General features: G+C 38.6%; 1 protein-coding gene across 2 annotated transcripts in view; it reads left to right on the top strand.

The window, feature by feature from the left end:
* The window catches only part of CNTNAP5 (contactin associated protein family member 5), an 820,459-nt gene extending 807,807 nt beyond the window's left edge, over nucleotides 1-12,652 (top strand). For both annotated transcript variants that reach the window (XM_021695826.1, XM_044913255.1), the window contains exons 22-24: nucleotides 7,894-8,112; nucleotides 9,817-9,888; nucleotides 12,459-12,652. In XM_021695826.1, coding sequence (XP_021551501.1) covers nucleotides 7,894-8,112; nucleotides 9,817-9,888; nucleotides 12,459-12,652 — 485 coding nt within the window. The remainder of the gene's footprint in view (nucleotides 1-7,893; nucleotides 8,113-9,816; nucleotides 9,889-12,458) is intronic.
* Nucleotides 12,653-19,029: the final 6,377 nt, after the last annotated feature.

Here is a 19,029-nt window from a genome sequence, read left to right as displayed (position 1 = left end):
AGATATCCAAAAATCTCTTCCGAATTTTTATGAGTAGAAACGGTTCTTGAGACCAAAAACAGGTCTTAAGAACTTCTGGTCCAAACAAATGACTGTGGTCCATTTTCACTGCCAGAGATTGGAGTAGGCATGAGCACGTGACACAATCTGGCCAATTAGAGGACGTCTGCAGGGTAGTGGAGTACATGTGTTTCTGAGAAAGTCGTCTTCATTTTTTTTTTTTAAGATGTGTTTATTTATTTTGGAGAGAGAAAGAGAGAGAGCATGTGCATGGGAGCGAGGGGCAGAGAGAGAGGAAGAGAGAAACTTAAGTGGACTCTGCACTGAGCACGGAGCCCCATACAGGGCTTGACGTCACGACCCTGAGATAATGACCTGAGCCTCCACCAAGGGTCTAAACCAAGAGTCCAGTGCGTAACCAACTTTGCCACCCAGGTGCCCCAGGATTCTCCATTCTTAAAAAGAAACACAGGATGAGGGATGAGGCAGCCTTTATTTCCCCCACTTAGACTTTGCTGGATCTGGATGTGGGTGATGGTTGATGCCTGGAACTGCAGAGCCACCTTGCTCCAGCCTGAAGCTGAGACAGCCACAGAGGAGGAGCACTCACCTTCCATGCCCAGAACTCTCTTAGCCTCATTTAAATCTGTAAACAAACAAACAAACAAACAAACAAAAAAACCCATCAAAGCACTAAAGATGCTCACAATGGCTTTTACTCTTCTTGGTGCTTTTAACTCCACAACTAGCAATTCCATCATATCAGAGTAGAATATATTTCTATAGATTATTTTTGAGACTCTGTTACAAAGATTTTCTGTTAGAACATGCAGGACCCCAGTTTTGCTCATTTCCTTTAACAGAATAAATGACCTAGGTATAATTTAATACATGTGAGTTTGGTTCTGACCCCACATCAAATAATTAGTACCCTAGGAGGAATTATTTCTGTTTCTTTGAATCCCAAAGAACGGATTTATACATCAGCTTGAAAATCCCAGTCTTAAAGTCAGAAAATTGATTTTTATTTGGAAAACAAGCAGAATTGGCATTGGGGATGTGAGATCTAGAATTTTAAAATTTGGATATTGTTACTAAGGTTTTACTGACTCAGTAGTCACTATCCTCATCTATAGAGGTGCGTTTGCATCAGGCACATAACTAAGCGACCCGATTTAAAAATGAAAAATATAGTTCAGCTACTGAGTTGTTCAGTTCAAATAATGAATTTTTAAGTGGTAGAACTTTTGTTTACTGAACTGGCCTGGTTAATTTTAGTCTTCTTGTATCATTAGCATATGTATGTATGTATGTATTTATGTATGTATGTATTTTTACTCAAAGAGTCATGGAAGACCTATTATGGGCCAGACGCTGTGCCATGCAGACTCTGTCAAGCATCCAACAGATTTATTTAACAACCTCTATGTCTGAAATACTATGTTAGAAAATAAGTAGTTAGTGGTAGGCAAATAAGCACACTTTCTTCATAAAACTTGTCGTCTAGTGTGGTGCATAAAAGCTAAACCAATAAACACACACAGAACTACAAAGTTTGAGGAAATAAATTAATAAGGAAATCATCTGGTTTCAGTGCTAGAGACTAAGAGGAAGAGAAGGGGACATGTGCTTCTTGGTAAGGTGTCTAAAGAAGTGCTCACTGACAAAGGGACTTTCAGGCTGAGAGTGAAGACAAGGAGGCTGTCATGCAGTGTTTGGGAGATGCTTCCTCAGCCATGTGAAGAACAAATGCACACGACCTGACTCTTAAAGTCTAAGGGGTCATTATGAAGAGGACAGACATGATGACATATAGCAACCAAATGGACATGGCCACTCAGACTCCATAAGAATAGTACATTTATCTCTAGGTAACAAGGTGTTGAAATAATAAGGAGGATATTCCATGTAAACTCTTGGCAGAGCTGTACAAAATATTAATGAACTTGGTCAGCCTAATCAAAGAGAGTTCCACATAACATGCCCTGAGTGTGAATGTGAAAGTAAAGAAGCTATTTGCTGATCAATGGCCAGAATGAAGAAGTTTGAAATGTATGTAAATATATCTGATTAGGCTGCATTACTGCTCATATTAGAAAACATTTATTTTTTTCATTCGTTAATTCCTTTTAGTGTTTTCTAAACACACAGTCTGTGTGTTGGACACTGTGTCCTAGTTAATGAGGATGGAAATCTGAAAAGGACAGTGCTCCTGAAAGCAGGAAGCTTCCAACCTTGTCAGGGGACAGTCTTGTAAACAATATCATGAAATAAATAAGGTCATAGAAGTAAGCAAAATGCCTCTTTCTGGCTCCGGCCTATCTTTCTAACATCATCTTGTGCTTTAATTTAAGGCAGAGTTAACTTGATTTTTCAGTGTTTTAAATGTGCCAGACTTTCTCATCATAGGCCGTATACAGGCTTTACTGGAATACTCTGCCCACCCACTCATTCATGATTACTGTGTATTCATCACTAAGCATTTATTTAAATACATTTATTCCAAGCCATCTTTCCTAAATCAGTGTTTCTCAGTGTTGTCCATGAAACATCCATATCATATGTGTCTAAGAATGTGCTTTAAACATGCAAATTCTTGGGTGCCTCCACACCAGACCAAGCTACTGATTGATTAGAGATCCAGAAAAAAAGGCATTTTCATACATTTCGCTGGAAATTCTTTTGCAAACTCAGTTTGATCTCCACTGTCCTAGCTAGACGGTGTTCAGGGTCTTTTCTGTGCTCCCATAGCCACAGTAAATCTGCCCCTACTGTAAGACTTACTGCCTGAAACCTTTGGGGGTCTGTTAAATTAATCCTTCAAAGTAACTGAAAACTCACAGAGATAGGGAAATGTCTGCTTGCTAACAATTGTTAAGTCCACTGTCTCAGACAGAGCATGGCTACCATAAGTGGCCAATAAATAGATGTAAGTTTTACAGCAAAGGAGCAGATGTTATCCAGGTAGTTAAGGGACAGAGAGGCATTCTAGGCAGTGAATGGCTGTAAGTGACGCTATAGAGGTGAGGTTTCTTTTCATGTTAACAACCAATACCTATAGAAAGGTGTTAAATCTGATGTAATAGGGAAAAAAAATGGACAATAAGGTCCAAGAGACCTAGGTCTCAGGCCTGGGTTGGCCATGGACTGATTAAATTTGCTGTAAACAATTTATTGATCTTATGTCTTAGTTTTAATAACTGGTAATTGGATATAACTAACTCACCCTTTGTCAGTTCGCAAGGATGAATATTTACATAAGATATACAAAATGAACATACCATGAAAATTATAAAGCATTAAGTAAATGCCAAGTATTTTTTTTTTTTTACTACTGTTTAACGTTCCCCTTTAAGGATTAAAAGCTTTATCTGTGGACTACAGTTCTTAGCCTTTCAACACTCCTGGTAGTTACATTTTCAGACTACTCCTCTCTTACCTGAAAGCCACAATGAACTCTTGAGGGAAAAACGCTTTACTTGTATATACTCTTTATACATTCCATTAATATCAGCTTCCTTTATTTATATTTTATGTTGGTACAACACTTTACTCTTATAAGCTCAGGTTGTATGGGGCTACATGGCTTGTATTTTGACACTTTAGGATTCAAAATTCATAATTGGCTTTTGCCATAGAGCAAACATCATGTTACATCCTAGAGCCATGTCTATTTTGGAAAATTGCTGATCTTTTCTCCTTTTTTTTTTCAATCCAGAATAAACTTCCTGCCTAAAATTAGCCTGGATTGGCTCGACTACACTCTTAGAGTCAAATAGTTAAGATCATGTGAGGTGTTGTACATTCTGTGGCTAAAAGAATCCACTTCCTTTAATAGAGGTGTGTAACTTCGCTTTGAAGAGATGAGTGTTGCCAAATTAGTGTAGCAAGTCAAGTTTTGTTTGTTTGTTTGTTTGTTTTTGTTTTCTTTTTACAGCAGCATTTATCATAGCCAAGATATGGAAGCAACCCAAATATCCATGGACAGATGAATGGATAAAAAAGATGTGGTATACATATATATATATATATATATATATATATATATATATATATATATAAAATAGAATAATACTCAGCCATAAAAAGAATGAGACCTTGCCATGTGTAGCAAGATGGATGGATCTAGATAGTCATATGCTAAGTGAAATAAGTCAGAGAAAGACAAATAACATATGACTTTATTTACATGTGGAATCTAAAAAACAAAACAAATGAACAAACAAAGAAATAAAACTAAATCAGACCCATAGATACAGAAAACAAATTGGTGGCTGCCAGAGGAAAAGGAAGTGGGGAGATGGGTAAAATAGGTGAAGGGGGTTAAGCGGCACAAAATTCCAATTATAAAATAAAGAAGTCATAGGGCTGAAAAGTGCGGCATAGAGAATGTAGTCAATAATATTGTACTAACATGTGACATATGATAACTACACTTATGGTGAATATTCTGTAATATACATATATAATTGTCAATTCACTATGTTATATACCTGAAACTACTATACTAGTGTATGTCAACTCAGTTTCAGTTAAAAATAAAAGGAATTAGGGGTGTCTGGGTGGCTCAGTCAGTTAAGCATCTGAATCTTGGTTTCAGCTCAGGTCATGATCTCAGGGTCATGAAATCAAGCCCAGCACAAGGCTGTGCACTCAGAGGGGAGTCAGCTTCTCTCTCTCTTCCTCTCGTTCTGCCTCTCCACCCACTTGAGCTCTCTCTCTCTCTAATATAAATAAATAAATCTTAAAGAAAAAAAATGAATTGACAACAACCACAAGTTAGCATTGCTATCTCCATTTTCTGGTTTTAGAAACTAAATCCCAGAAAGTTTAATTTACTTAATAATCCACAGAAAGTGGTGGAGCTGGAATTCAAACAAGCTGTATCCAGCAGAGGGAGGTTAATTGAACAGACAGAGTTAAACAAACAAACAAACAAACCAATAAGTTTGGCATTTCAAGTTATAACCTCAACTTTAGTTGAGCCTCAACTTTACTACACCTTTTTTCAATCTTTTAACTTTTCTGAGTGTCGTCAGTGTCTTCCTCTGTAAATTTTGGATGATATTAACAAATATCTGAAAGAGCATTTGAGGGAAAAAGAAATAATACTTTAAAAACAGTTATTGCATAGTTATATAATAGGTACTTAATAGATGGGGACTATTAAGTATTTGCAGCTTTTAAATTTCTTTTAGCAGATGATTACTCCCTACCACATATTAGTTAACAAGGTTATAAGAAAGAAAAATAATTTGGAGTCATCCTAATATTTTATTTATTTATTTATTTATTTATTTATTTATTTATTTATTTATTTATTTATTTATTGCCTCTCCATAGATGTAAAGATCTGAGAAATCACTATATCAGGCCTCATACTGGGAGTACTTTCTCCTATCAGGGATTCTTGTCTCTTCATTTCTTTTCAGAAACATCCCCAGGTTTCCATCTTTATTATACATCTAGAATAAATTCACTTTCCTAGACATAAGACTTTATTCAAAATACCTCTTCAAGGAAAGAATGTCATTTTCTGTGTTTTCCCTAATTTATCCATGTGCTTTTTCTTGCTCCTAGAGCTTGTATTCCTAATAGTCACTATAGTGATGTCCTCCAAGGACCTTGGCCCTGATATAGGCTTCTTTCTAACTGCGTTTTGGGAATGAGATCTGGCACTTTTGACTTAGACCCTTAAGGAATAGTGACAGTGACATGTCACTTTCCACTGCTTTGAAATCCTACAATGCGAAAACTTCATGCCAGTTTCTGCTTTTTTTCTCCTGTCTTCTGCCTCTTCTTCTAAATGCTTTGATCTCCAACTTTACCCCTTGAGAATTACCAATCAGTAGTGAATGTGCATTTGGAATTATAGCTGGGTACAGTGAGGTCTAGTGCCATTTGGCAAGAGTACCCAGTCTTCATTAAAGAAAGCTTTTTGGCCTGGGAGACTGTTGCATAACAATGCTCAAAAAGTCTCTTATGAGACAGTCTTTTGAAGGCCGTATTAAGAAATAAACATACGTGTGATCCTTTAATGAGTAACAAATATGTACCACTACTGTAGGGTATTTATTGGAATATCTGGAAATAAGCAGTTTCCTCCCCCACCCCAATGTTCTTTTACCTTTAAAGAAGTGTCACTTTACATCTCTGTTGAATTTTCATCATCATTACCTGGAAAATTCTCATGGAATTTCAGACATGCAGTGGTAGGAAGAATAATGATCCACAGAGATACCAAGTCCTAATCCTCAGAACCTGTGAATATGTTAGGTTAAGTGGCACAGAGGAGTAAGGTTGCAAATGAAATTAATGTTGCTAATCAGCTAGCTTTAAAATAGGGAGATTATCCTGGAACCTTTGATTGAGCCCACTGTATTCACAAGAGTCTTTAAAGTGAAAAAGGGAGGCAACAGAAGAGAATTAGAAGCAGTACTGTACTGTGGAGGAATGACACAAAGACATGTAACAGAACTGGCTTTGAAGATGGGGGAGGGGGCAACAAGCCAAGGAATGTGGGTGGCTCATGGGAGCTAGAAAAGGCAAGGAAACGGATTATCCCCTCGAACCTCTAGAAGAAATGCAGCCTTGCCAGCAGCTTGATTTTAGCCCAGTGAGACCCATGTCAGGCTTCTACAGAATTATAAGACAATCAATTTGTGTTGTGTTACATTGTTTAATTTAAATTGTTTACATTTGTGGTAATTTGTTATATTGCCTGCATAAAATTAATACACATGGTTTCTTTCCTTTTCCAGTAAGAAGAGAGGGATGATAAACTAGTGAAGTTTACATGGGTGTTGAAGGTGGAGAATGTAAGGGCAAAACCAGAGAAGGCATTACCAGGGGATGTTAATTTCTCTTTTTCTTCCATATTCTCATCACATCTCTTTTTACATTCCTGCCAAAATAATTCTCGCTTAGAGATACATGGAAGCACTTTGACCATTTATGGATTTGAAACAAATTATAATCTCTGCTGGGTGGAGAGGAAAGTCCTTGCCCTTTTCCAGAAAATAAACAGATTATCATAATAAAATAACTATTTGAACCATCTACGTAGGTTGAAACTCTTACACCTTATAAGAAAAAAAAGAAGCTATTCATGTGTATTGCAGTTTTCTGTAATTGTGTCTTAGCAATTTGTTCAAATGATCTTTGCTAAAAGAGAGAAAAGGGCTACTGAATAATCTTAATAAAAATCTCAAAGAAAATAAGACATTAGATCTTGCTGAGAATCAGAAATGATTGCCTCTTCACCTTTTACAAAGACTCAAAGATACTTTGGAAGATTGCTATCAGAAAATCAGTGCTCCACAATCAGTACCATGAACAGAACTAAGCAGGTAAAAATCTTGAATAGATGGTCAGTTTATACAGGCAACTTAAAACACTAAATGTGAGAAACTTCTGGAAGGGCCACTTTGACTTCTGTTCTCTTTGCCTCTTTTCATTTTTTTTCCCCCTTGTGACATTTTTGAGTGCAATATTGTAATGAGCACTGTAGTGTGCTTGAACTAATCCTCAGCATCCACAGATAAATAGTGATGGGGATACTGAAATAAATTTTATAAAACATCTATAGTGTAGAACAGATTTATTAAGTCTTTGTTACAGTTCATAAAATACATGAATGAGAATTTAGAAATTTGAAATGTTATCTCAAAGCAGAGATGGCCCTAAGAGTTCTCTATAATATGTGGTTGATAAATTGATGCTTATAGTGTGAGGTTAAGATTTGGGAAGAGAAAACAAAGAGAGACAGGGGATGGATTCCCTTACTCAAAGAATTATAAGGTAAGTTCTTTAATTTTAGACATTATTTAAAGAGGATATAGACCATAGTTTGAAAAACAAACAAAAAACGCAGGAGTGTCTTTCATGTTGCAGAGCATCTTGGATTGGATTCTGAAGTTGCCAAAGCCAACACCCTGGGTTTTGTTGGATGCTTGTCTTCAGTCCAGTATAACCGGGTTGCACCCCTGAAGGCAGCCCTACGTCATGCCACCATTGCACCTGTGACTGTCCATGGGACCCTGACAGAATCAAGCTGTGGCTCCATAATGGATGTGGATGTGAATGCAGTGACCACGGTGCACTCTTCACCAGGTACACAGGAGAATACCCAGGGAAATTGCCTTCTTTTGATAGCACTACTTCTGGTATCTTCAAGAAGTTTCTAGGTTAAAGGCCAGTATTAAGTCCTTACTTTATATGATTACAGGTAGTTAAGAATTATGACTGGTTCCTCATGGTTGAATTTTATATGTATTGAATATAACCCTACTTTTAATATGATGAGTAGTTAGAACTCAATGCATATGTTATATATATATATATATATTATATATATATATAATATATATATATATATAATATATATATATATATATATATAGTGGTAATTTGTTATATTGCCTACATAAAATTAATACACATGGTTTCTTTCCTTTTCCAGTAAGAAGAGAGGGATGATAAACTAGTGAGGTTTACATGGGTGTTGAAGGCGGAGAATGTAAGGGCAAAACTAGAGAAGGCATTACCAGGGGATGTTAATTTCTCTTTTATATATATATATATAATGACTACCGCTCTGAGGATCGAAGAGTTTAGGGTCAGAGAGAGGCAGGCTGGTTGTTGAACTAATATAATTCATGTGATTAAAATCAGCCTTCCATAATAATAGGAAAGCCCACAGCATTATCATCCATACATCTTCTCTTATTTTATTACTCCCTAAAATACCTTTTCTGTCTTTCCTTAATCACCATCACCATGAGTATCTTGAAATGTCCGTGGGATTTGTCTTAATCAAGTGTGGTAATCAACTGCCACGTAAGTTATTAATCATGAAGAAAGAAGGGGGACTGAGTTTTGCTGCTGCCTACTCATCGCCACGCTTGGTATTTTCCTGGCAGCAGTAGGTGTAATAGAAGGAAACAAAATGTGGCAGTTGACTAGCCTTGATTTGAATTCTGATTCTGCCATGGATGAATTGTAGAACTCCAAACAAGTTACTAAATAACTTCGATCTAATTTCCTTATCTGTGAAGTGGAAAAAATAATACTTATGTTGTAGGTATTTCCTGAGGATACAGGGATACTGATGCCAGTTGCCATAGGTCCTAAAAATTCCATGTGTACTATATTCATACGTATGGGTATTATTACCCCCTTTTAATACATTTGCAGATTTGCTATTTAAAAATATATCTAGCTCAATGTCACCAGGCCAACATGTGGCAGAGCAAGATTCAAATCCAAGTCTACGAGCCTTCAAACTTGGTGTTCTTTTATCTTCTACCATATATGTTAATGTACGTGTAGTGAAATCCCTCTCTCTGTCAGTGAGGGTTTCTTGGGGGTATTAATCCTCCAGCACTTTTGCCTTTCCCTGTCAATGGACTCCAAATCCTTGTGCAGCTAAAGAAACCTCTGAAGCAGAGAGCATATGCATGCTTGAGGTAAGAGGCCATCACCATGAAGAGGGAGGGTCCAACAAAGCAGAGAGGGACCTCTAGGTTAGGCTGAGAGGTAAACTGTAGGTGGAAGCAGATATGGGTGGGTTCTACCATCATCTGTTTGAGTCCATTACCTTACAGCTGACATAGAAGCTAATAGTCACAGAATTATGAGGTGGAAGTTGTGTACTTTTTGTGTGTATGTTTGTTCGGGTTCCTAAAAAAATGCAAACTCAACTGTTTGAGAGTACTTGGCCTAACCCACAGATGTGTCATCCCAAGTCCATATTGTACACCTTCTTCCTGTATAAAGAGTGAGGAGTGAAGTGCCATGTCTTTTTATTCCTTGCAGATCCCTTTGGGAAGACGGATGAGCGAGAACCACTCACTAATGCCGTTCGAAGTGACTCGGCCGTCATTGGAGGTAAATCATTCCTTGTTGCTGAAAGCAGAGGGGACAAATGATTCTGTTCTTGGGAGAAATTTATTTGATTCCTTCCTTAATTATAGCCATCTAGTATCCAGAACCTCGCAATGATCTGCAAGACTGTGAGCCTTTTCATGAAGTCATGGGTGCTGTATGATCAAAGGTGCCCTCTCCCCCAGCATCCACAGCTCCATGGATGCACTCTGCCCCGATCCATCAGACAGCTGACTACTGAGTCAACAGCTGGAACACTTACTTAACGACAGGCAGTGTGCACCCTGTTCAGCTCATCCAGTTGTCAGTTTTCCTAAAGTACAAACAAAGCACACCAATAAAACATATGGGAAGAAGCCATGTTGGGGCAGACAGATGGGTGAAGCCCCAGTCCTGTCAGTTTTCTCCACCAAGTGATTTGGGTTGGATCTAATGAGCAGAGTGAAGCCCACAGGAATGGAGTTTTGAATCCAGCAGCACATATGGTTACAGATACAGATCTTGTCTGCTCTGCTGTGAGCTCAGCTCTCCCTCTCACCTCCCCTGTCTTTCCATTTTCTCACTGCCTGTCGCACTCACCCCCTTTTGTCCTCCTTCAGCCTGACTTCTGCCTCCAGTAGCTTGTTTTTTCCCTTCTGGGCCTTGCAACACAGAATGATTCCCAAACCTTGTTTAATATAAGATGCCCATGAGAGACTGAATTCATTGCCATCCAAGAACCATAGCCCTAGCCGGTGCCCCCCATCACTGCCTCTGGCAGGCTAGATTAACTGATCCACACCAGATGGAGTTCTTTTAAAAGTCAGCAGTAACCATTAATTTAACTTCTATTTAATGAGTCTCAGCTATAGGTCAGGCCTTGTGCTAAGTATAGGGATACATGGGTGAAAGCCATGGAGGCTGTCCACAATGAACCTGCAGCGACAGCAGAACTAGGGAATGGTGTTTTGAGGGGGGAAGGGCAAATGGTTGTGGGAGCACAGAAGTGCACCATTACAATGCAGTTGTGAGGAACAAAAACCATGAACTTTCCTTAAGGAAGCTCTTAAAATGTCTGACCTGAATTTCTGCTTCAGGGGAAAGAGTCCAACTTGATTTTTGTTTGGCACCAAAAAATATAGGAAATAATGTAGTGCCTGTTTCTCTTCCTACAATTTCGTATTTGTCAAGGGGAGAAAAGACTTGTTACTGCTGACATTTTCCCACCCAGTTACATGCTTCTGTGAATCTCTAAGAGCAGGAAAGGCATCCCAACCCCTCTGGAAAACTCCTCCAACTCTGAACAGTTTGTGTACTAAAGGAGTAGAAACTGATTCTGTATCTTATCTCATAAAGCTGCAGCCAAACATGGGAGTCACTCACTACCACCCAGTTTATTCATGTTTGTTAACTTAGGTGGTTTTATTCTGCCTTGTTCTAAAATAGCCAGGGAAAATGCTGCATAGTGGTTTCTGAATATTAAAAAGAAAAAGCAAAGAAAGTAAACAGTCTTAATCATGGCCCCAGTTCTGATACAAAGCAGTGGAAAATGTGCAGCAAATATATTTAACTCTCAAATGCCCATGCTTATGTAAATAAGAATGCAGGATGTCCAAAACTATCTTTGTAAAAGAAACACAGTTCATCACTATCCATTCTACTTAGAAAGAAAAACAAAAACAGCAGAATATATGCTTTCTTGGGAATAAACTTATATTTGAATATCATAAATACTTCTCATATTTTAATGTTGAAAATCCTATGTGTATAGAAACATTCTCTCTTTATAAGTAACCAGTTTCTACATTGTCACCCTCTTTTTGCTGACTTTGCTCTTTGCATCCCTAGAGGCTTCCTGGCAAAGGTAGGGACAAGACCTTCATTCGAGTCAGTGAGGGCAACTTGCCGAGTAGCTGCAGTAAAACATCACATGCAGTCAAAGCAGGAAGAAATCTGACCTAACTGGAAGAAGTCTGCTATTTCAGTTGACTCTGAATCTCTGAACGACAGAAGCATACCGTTTCTGAACTGTCCCATCCCTAGCAGAGTGCACAGCAGTGTAGGAATGCCCTACATGTTTGGCAAACATTTCATTATTAACAAAACATGTTTAGCAAAGCGAACACATACCCTAAACGAATTTACATCAGGAGAGCATGTATTGAGGTCTGGGATACTTCAGTATGGTTTTCTAGGGTGCTAAAGTATTTCTAAAATAGTTGCAAGAAATGACAAATGATTGAACATGACAAATGTGCTAATTAAATGATTCTGTCACATTCTTTAAATCAAGTCTTGAAGAAATAACTAAGAAATCCTTTGCCAGTCTGAGTCCATATTCATATGATAGCATTCTCCAATTTAGACTGGTTTTCTTCCTGCCCAGTCTGAAAGAGGAGGTTTTTTAGTAACTGAAGACTGAACACATTTCAGCTGGTCTTCAGTTCTGGGCATGCAGCAGAGTTTGTTGCTGTTTGTTTTGTTTTGTTTTGTTTCTTTCTCCCAATGGCCTTCCCTGTCTAGGCTGAATCATCTCTTCTGAGTGTATGATCTTTGATGATTTCCTTCTCTCTTTCTTTCCTCTTTATCGACAGGAGTAATAGCGGTGGTGATATTCATCATCTTCTCTATCATCGGCATCATGACCCGGTTCCTTTACCAGCATAAGCAGTCACACCGCGCTAACCAGATGAAGAAGGAATACCCAGAAAATTTGGACAGTTCCTTTAGAAATGACATTGACTTGCAAAACACAGTGAGCGAGTGTAAACGGGAATATTTCATCTGAGAAACTGCAGGGTCACCTAATATTCTCTTTCGGGTTGTTAAATTTTTCTCCTATCTTTTAATTTTGGTCATTCTCCTTTTCCTATCTGTTTGCCAATTATTTTTGGCACATACCTGTATCAACCACAGCATCTATCCCCTTGATCCAGCCCGGAAGACCAGGCAGCTATGGCCACTGCCTTCCTTTCTGACAAACTTATTGTGGTGATAATGATCACTTAAGAGACTGACTTTACTCCTCTAGACAAAGAAGAGACACATGTGTACACATGTGCATATTTAGTTCTGTGTTTCCAGTTTCTAAGTAAGATGCACTTTTTAGTTCCATAGCCATTCTGTCTTGCATTAAACCTCAGGCTTACTTTGAACCTGAGCTCTGTGATTTAGGCATATGACACTCATCCTTGACATCCTCCTTCATCTCAAGTTCATTCCTACCAGGGAACTCAGGGTAAAGAAAGAAGATGCTAAAGGCCTGGTTCGCTTCAGTGGCACTTTCAAAGGAATAAGAGAAGTTTGTTTTGTGTTGATTTTTCTTACCATCGGACGCCCATTGCCCTAACTCATCACCCTTTTTCACTTTGACTCTTATCCCCTGAGTATTTCAAATATAGGATCCCTGATAGTAGTGAGCTATTCCTTTGCTCCTTTCTTACCACTCTCTCCTGGGGCTGACACTTTAGAACAGCACACAATAGCATAAACCTAGGGGAAGCATGGAAAATAGTAGCTTGAAACTAGGAGGTAAAAAAGAAAGCTGCTAGGAAGTAGATGTTCTATAACTTCAAAAATGCCTCTTCCAATTTTTTAAGAAATGTTAGCTAGGTTATTCCTGGGATTATTATACTGAGGTATATATATATACTGCAGCACAAAGAAATTCTAATAAAAGTCTAAAATAGTACCTAGTTCCATGAAAGAGCTTAAACCATCTTAACTGAGCTTTAAAAACAAACAAAAACAAAAACGAAATAATAATTTTTAAAAAACTGCATGAAAGAAGAGAAATACCAAGCAGGATTCTTTCCTTCCATCCATTCACCAAAGATCTTGTGAATAAAGTGAATGCAGATTTCATGTTTTAAGGCAGACACAATGACCCTCCTCTGTCCATGGAGCCATTCTCTGTGACATTCTGGGTACACTGATTGATGGGGCATTGTGGTTTGTCTAGCGAACCCTCACTGCTTAGTTTCAGAGGAGACCATAGGTTCTACAGTACATCACATTTTCAAGTCATCTACACCCTATGTATATAATGGCCCCCACACACATCTTTTTGTAGGCATAGACTCCAAGATAAGATGATAGTAAGTTTCAGGGTCTTTGCCCCTCTTGATAACTAAGCTTCAAAGAAACACAGTCATTCCTTCAAGAAGGCATCTCGAACTTATCCACGAGGTGGTGGTAAGAATCCTGATCATTTTTTGCTATGGCAGTAGGTCTAACTTTTTGCCTCTGGGCCATCTTGTTGAAAAAGAGAAAGGGAAAATAGTATCAATCCTCCAGAATGCTGGGAATGCCAATATAATGATCCACAGATGTGGAAAGTACTTGCCGATTCTCTTTACAAGACAGATTCGGTTTGGGAAAAAATTACCACATCGCAGTTTGCCAGTCTTGACAGTTAGCAGACATTCCATCTTGTCCATAGAGCGTCTATCGCTTCTGATTATTTAACACTCCCCTGTGTGGCCAGGCTCCCAATGAGGAACTCATTAGCTCCATCTCATTTCAAATCCATTTCAGGCTTTTCTTTCAGTGTCTGAGCACATGGGTAAGGATTCGGCTTGTAATCATATTTCTCAACTTTATGATGTTGTTCTAAGTATATATTCTCTTCTTAAAGCTTTCTGTGGATTCTTAATCACTTCATTATATCATTTTTCTGGTAAATTTATTTAAAGTGATTCCAACATGGGCATCTTTTTCTTTCCCCTTCCAGCTTTTTTAATAAGATGAATGATCCACTAATAAGAGGAACGATCTTTAAATATTGTTTTATCCTGTCCTATCCACCCCTATTTCCAATTTTCACTTTTGAATTTTCTATTTCCATAAAAAGGCTGTATAAATCAGGCTTTTGCTTGGGTACAGAGTCCTTTGTCCCCTGAAATAAAGAAATCACCATGAAGTGCAGTGATTTTAGCCTGAAGCATCTCCAATAATGAATTGGAAAGGCAAAGGAAGGTGTGAGTAATAAAACTGGAACCCCTCATTATTCAAGCCTCTGAAAAGTGAGGACTATATTTTGCTGACATAGTGCTGACAGAAGAAATGGAGAACTAGCAAAGGCCAACTCAGAGTATTTGCTTTCCCCATCTACTTATATATGCTCATAGGTAGTTCTGTAGGGTGAAGACCCTGTGAAGCTCTATCCTTGCCACATCTGCACTGCAGAATCCACCAGCTCGCCTCCCCACGTATGTAGATGATGTATACATACACACAATGACATCATAGACCCAGAAACCAATGCCAAGACAGTGCAATCAGCACATCACTCTTACAAGTAGAGTCTCAGGGCTAAAGCAGAATTACATTTACAGGGTTGGATTATTTCATAACCCCAGAACACTAACTTTCATTAGATGTATATGGAAACAAGCAAGCTGCTCCCTCCAAAGCAAAACACAATTTTCACTCGAAAATAAGTGCTAACTCTGCCTGTCTTTCCTCAGTGGTACCAAATCCATGTAGTTTTGTGCAATTGTTCAATTGTGTGAGTGTTTGGATCTTTGAGCGATTATAATCTAAAACAAATAGTCATTGAAAACATTCTGACCCCTCCTTAACCACTGGGTAAGAGTAGTCAAGGTTCCTGACATGCTCTGCCAGCTGGACCACCATAGTCCTCCACTGTAACCCTCAGTCATTGGTAACTGCTGATTACAAATAGATTTTATGGAGTGTGGTCACTTTACAGCAAAACCAAAAGCACTGTGCAATTTCACATTCTAAGGGGGATATTTTATTGATACAATTCCCACCAAACAAGCCTTTCTTTTTATGTGAACAACAGTACATTTGCTTACCCTAAAATATATTTAGCACCCACTGCATCACTCATTGTGCATATAGGTTCGACTGCCATGGTCTCTATGAGAATTCATCTAGAGAATTAGACATTTGTCACTTCTCTAGATATATATTTATGGATAGCTTAGCCTCTTCTATTCACTCTCAACTTCATATGGGAGATTTTAGTTTATTTATTCATATGGGACTGATTTTTTTTTTAAAGTTTCTATGCTCTTTAGTAATAACAGAGATGATACTAACCTGACTTCCACCCTCTATTAGCCCCATGCCCACCACAAGGTAGCAGGAGCAGGATTGGAACAAAAGAAATAGATTGTTCCCTTTCTTAATTCATCATGAAGTATTTACTGATGCTCAGTACGCCAAGGGTTGCACTAGACATGGGCTATACAAATATAAATTATACCTTGTTCTTGCCCTTGGAGGAGCTTAAAGTCTATCAGGGCAGGTATATATTATTGTAATAGGGGTACACAAAAAGTGTTATAAAATGTAGAGCAAAGGTCCTGCACAATCATTTTTGTAAAGCCTTAGCTAGAGACTTAAACAGATAAATTTATGGAAAATATTCATAACTTTTTCTTGTATATTCCACCTTCAATAAATGGCTTTGTTTCTCTTCCTCAAAGCAAATATCTATCTATCCAGATATTATTTTCTGTAGAGGGAGATGGATTAACTCTTTAGGAACAGCAAGAAAAGATGATCCTTGTCTGTAAAGTACCTTGGAAGAAGCCCAATTCTCTCCATTCTTTCTTCATTTCAGGTTGGGGGATTCTGAAAACCCTCCTTCCCATCAGTCAGTCCTGACAGTGATGGCTTGGGGACTCTCCATGGGGTAGGGACAGCAATCTCTACTTCCACTCCCTGCCTCCTCTTTGTTCTGTTCTTTCAAAGCCATGTGTTTATGACCTCTTGCATCTCATTTGCTCTTCCGAATGTCCCTTAAGATTTCTGCTTTCCTTCCACCCCTCCTAAAACCCTTCTTTGTCCCCACAAACCATTTGACTCTATTTAGAATGATCTCTGAAAACTAGATGAAGTATCTTCGAGTAAATAACTGACTAAAAGTTGTTGTCCATCTAAGTGAGGTCTCACCTCCATGCCTTGGGTGAGTTTTGCCAGTCCTGAAAGTCACACCTGTCTCTTCTCTGCAGGAAGCTCATTTGCTTAGTGGAGCCACACCGGGAGGCTAAAAATAGAGTGTCTTCTCCAAGATATTCAGGGAAATAGAAATCAGGCTGTTGAAATCTTTCTTATAAAAAGTCTTGACAGTTTGTCCATGAACGCCCTGGCTTCCTTTGAATTCCCCCATAGCTGCAATCCATCAAATCCACATTGTAACACCAGCCTGCCAAGGGGAATTTGAGACAGTGTGTAGCTCTGCTACTCATTTTTTTTTAACCTAAAGGTTTTGACATACTTAGGTTTCATTTATCCTACAGGTCACAAGTGGACGTAGTAAATAAAGAGGTTTCCTTGTTCCTGCAGATGTAAAAGTGGTTAATGGAAGAAGGTGTAAGCAAACTCCAAACTTTCAGAATACATGGAGGATAACTGAATGCTATTTCATGTCTCTCATGCAGTTTGAAAACGTTTTCTTTAAAAGACACACAGTGTAATTGAATTTCTTTCACATACTGTTCTTGGTTCTTCCTCAACCTGTCCTCCCTTCCCCTCACTCATCCCCTTACTTGGTGAACATCTAGTTTGTAGATTTGGGTGTCCCCAGTTTTCATCTCTGCTCCCACAAATCCTGAATAGTTGAACCCCTTAAAGGGAAAAACAGTGTAAACAGACACACAAAGACTTTGTAAAATAGGGCTGTCAGTCAAGCTTTCTCCAGGACATCCTATATACACATCTGTTTAGTAGGGATAGACAAATTTCCTTTTGACTTGGCAGTTATTTGAAACCTTCATATAAGGTTTTAATATTGAACTCTTGCTATGTTTGAGTGATTTTTCTCTTATTTTGCACTAAGGTACTCTGAGGAAGAACAGAAAAGCACATTTTTTTTAGTGAAATATTGTACTTTGTAAGCTAGTTGTCTGTCTTTTGTAATGTTTATAGACTACAAAGTGGCTGAACAGACATGAACAAGGATGAAGGCAAAAGCTGGTGTTGGTGTTTTGACCACACCTGCCAAAAACAGGTTGAGGAGGAAGAGGGAATCTGTGGCAACAATCAGTGACTGCCTCAGGTGTGGAGGGTCATTGCTCCCACCATGGATCAGTGGCAGCAGCTCTTCCCACTTTCTTGGCTCCTTATTCAGGAGTCCCGTCAATACATTTGGATCATTGTCTTACACATTAGGGAAAGAGGCAATATCATGGGGTATGCATGAAGAATTCATTACCTACCTTTGCATGACATTTTATTTTTTTTTTAAAGATTTTATTTATTTATTCATGAGAGACAGAGAGAGAGAGAGAGACAGAGGCAGAGGGAGAAGCAGGCTCCCCGCAGAGCAGGGAGCCCGATGCGGGACTCGATCCCAGGACCCTGGGATCATGACCTGAGCTGAAGGCAGACGCTTAACCGACTGAGCCACCCAGGCGTCCCTGCATGACATTTTATTGACCCTTCCCAGCCCTACTCCAACCACATCTTTTTCTTTTTCACTATTTTTATTTCATCAAGATTTTCTCAGGATGCTTTAGTTGCTATCACCACAGTGATCTACCCTGCCCAGGTTGAATACCCAGAAACAATTTTAAGGAAAAGAAAATGTCAAAAAACTCTTTAGATCCACTATCTCGAATCAAAACTCCCATGTGTGGAAGGCTTGAGGTCCTGAAATCAGTCTAGTGGTCCTTCTTTCCCCTTCATTGGTCCTGCCATAGGCATGACACATTATAAAAAGATATGATACTCTCCATCCCTAACAGTGAATACTGTCAGGGACCCACCATCTAACACTATTTGGGAACACTGGCTTTCTCAATCATTCCCAGTGACACAGGGAAAATTTTTCAAAATACCAGGATAAAATTGGGAGAGTAGTACTAGACCATGACCAAAGGCGAATCTAATTGTTTCAGTAATTAAATCCTGGTATTTTCATTTGCATCATGTTCTTGCATGCCTCAGATGCCAGCAGTAGCCTCAGAGGATATGAACAAGGTTCTGGGCATGCAAGAGGAGCATTGTATTTCCCTGCAGACTCATTGGAAGGCCCATAAGTAGAAACTTTCAGTGAAACGTTAAGGGATAATATTAACAGGCATCTGCCTAGTCATATTTTTCCATTATAGTCAACCCCACCCTGAAGGTTTTACATGAAATATTAACTAGTCTCTTCTATTTGAATGGCAGTGTCAACTTGTATAACCT

This window comes from Neomonachus schauinslandi, chromosome 3 (genome assembly GCF_002201575.2).
Source record: "Neomonachus schauinslandi chromosome 3, ASM220157v2, whole genome shotgun sequence".
Taxonomy (NCBI): Eukaryota; Metazoa; Chordata; class Mammalia; order Carnivora; family Phocidae; genus Neomonachus; species Neomonachus schauinslandi.
This window is presented reverse-complemented; position numbering and strand designations above follow the sequence as displayed.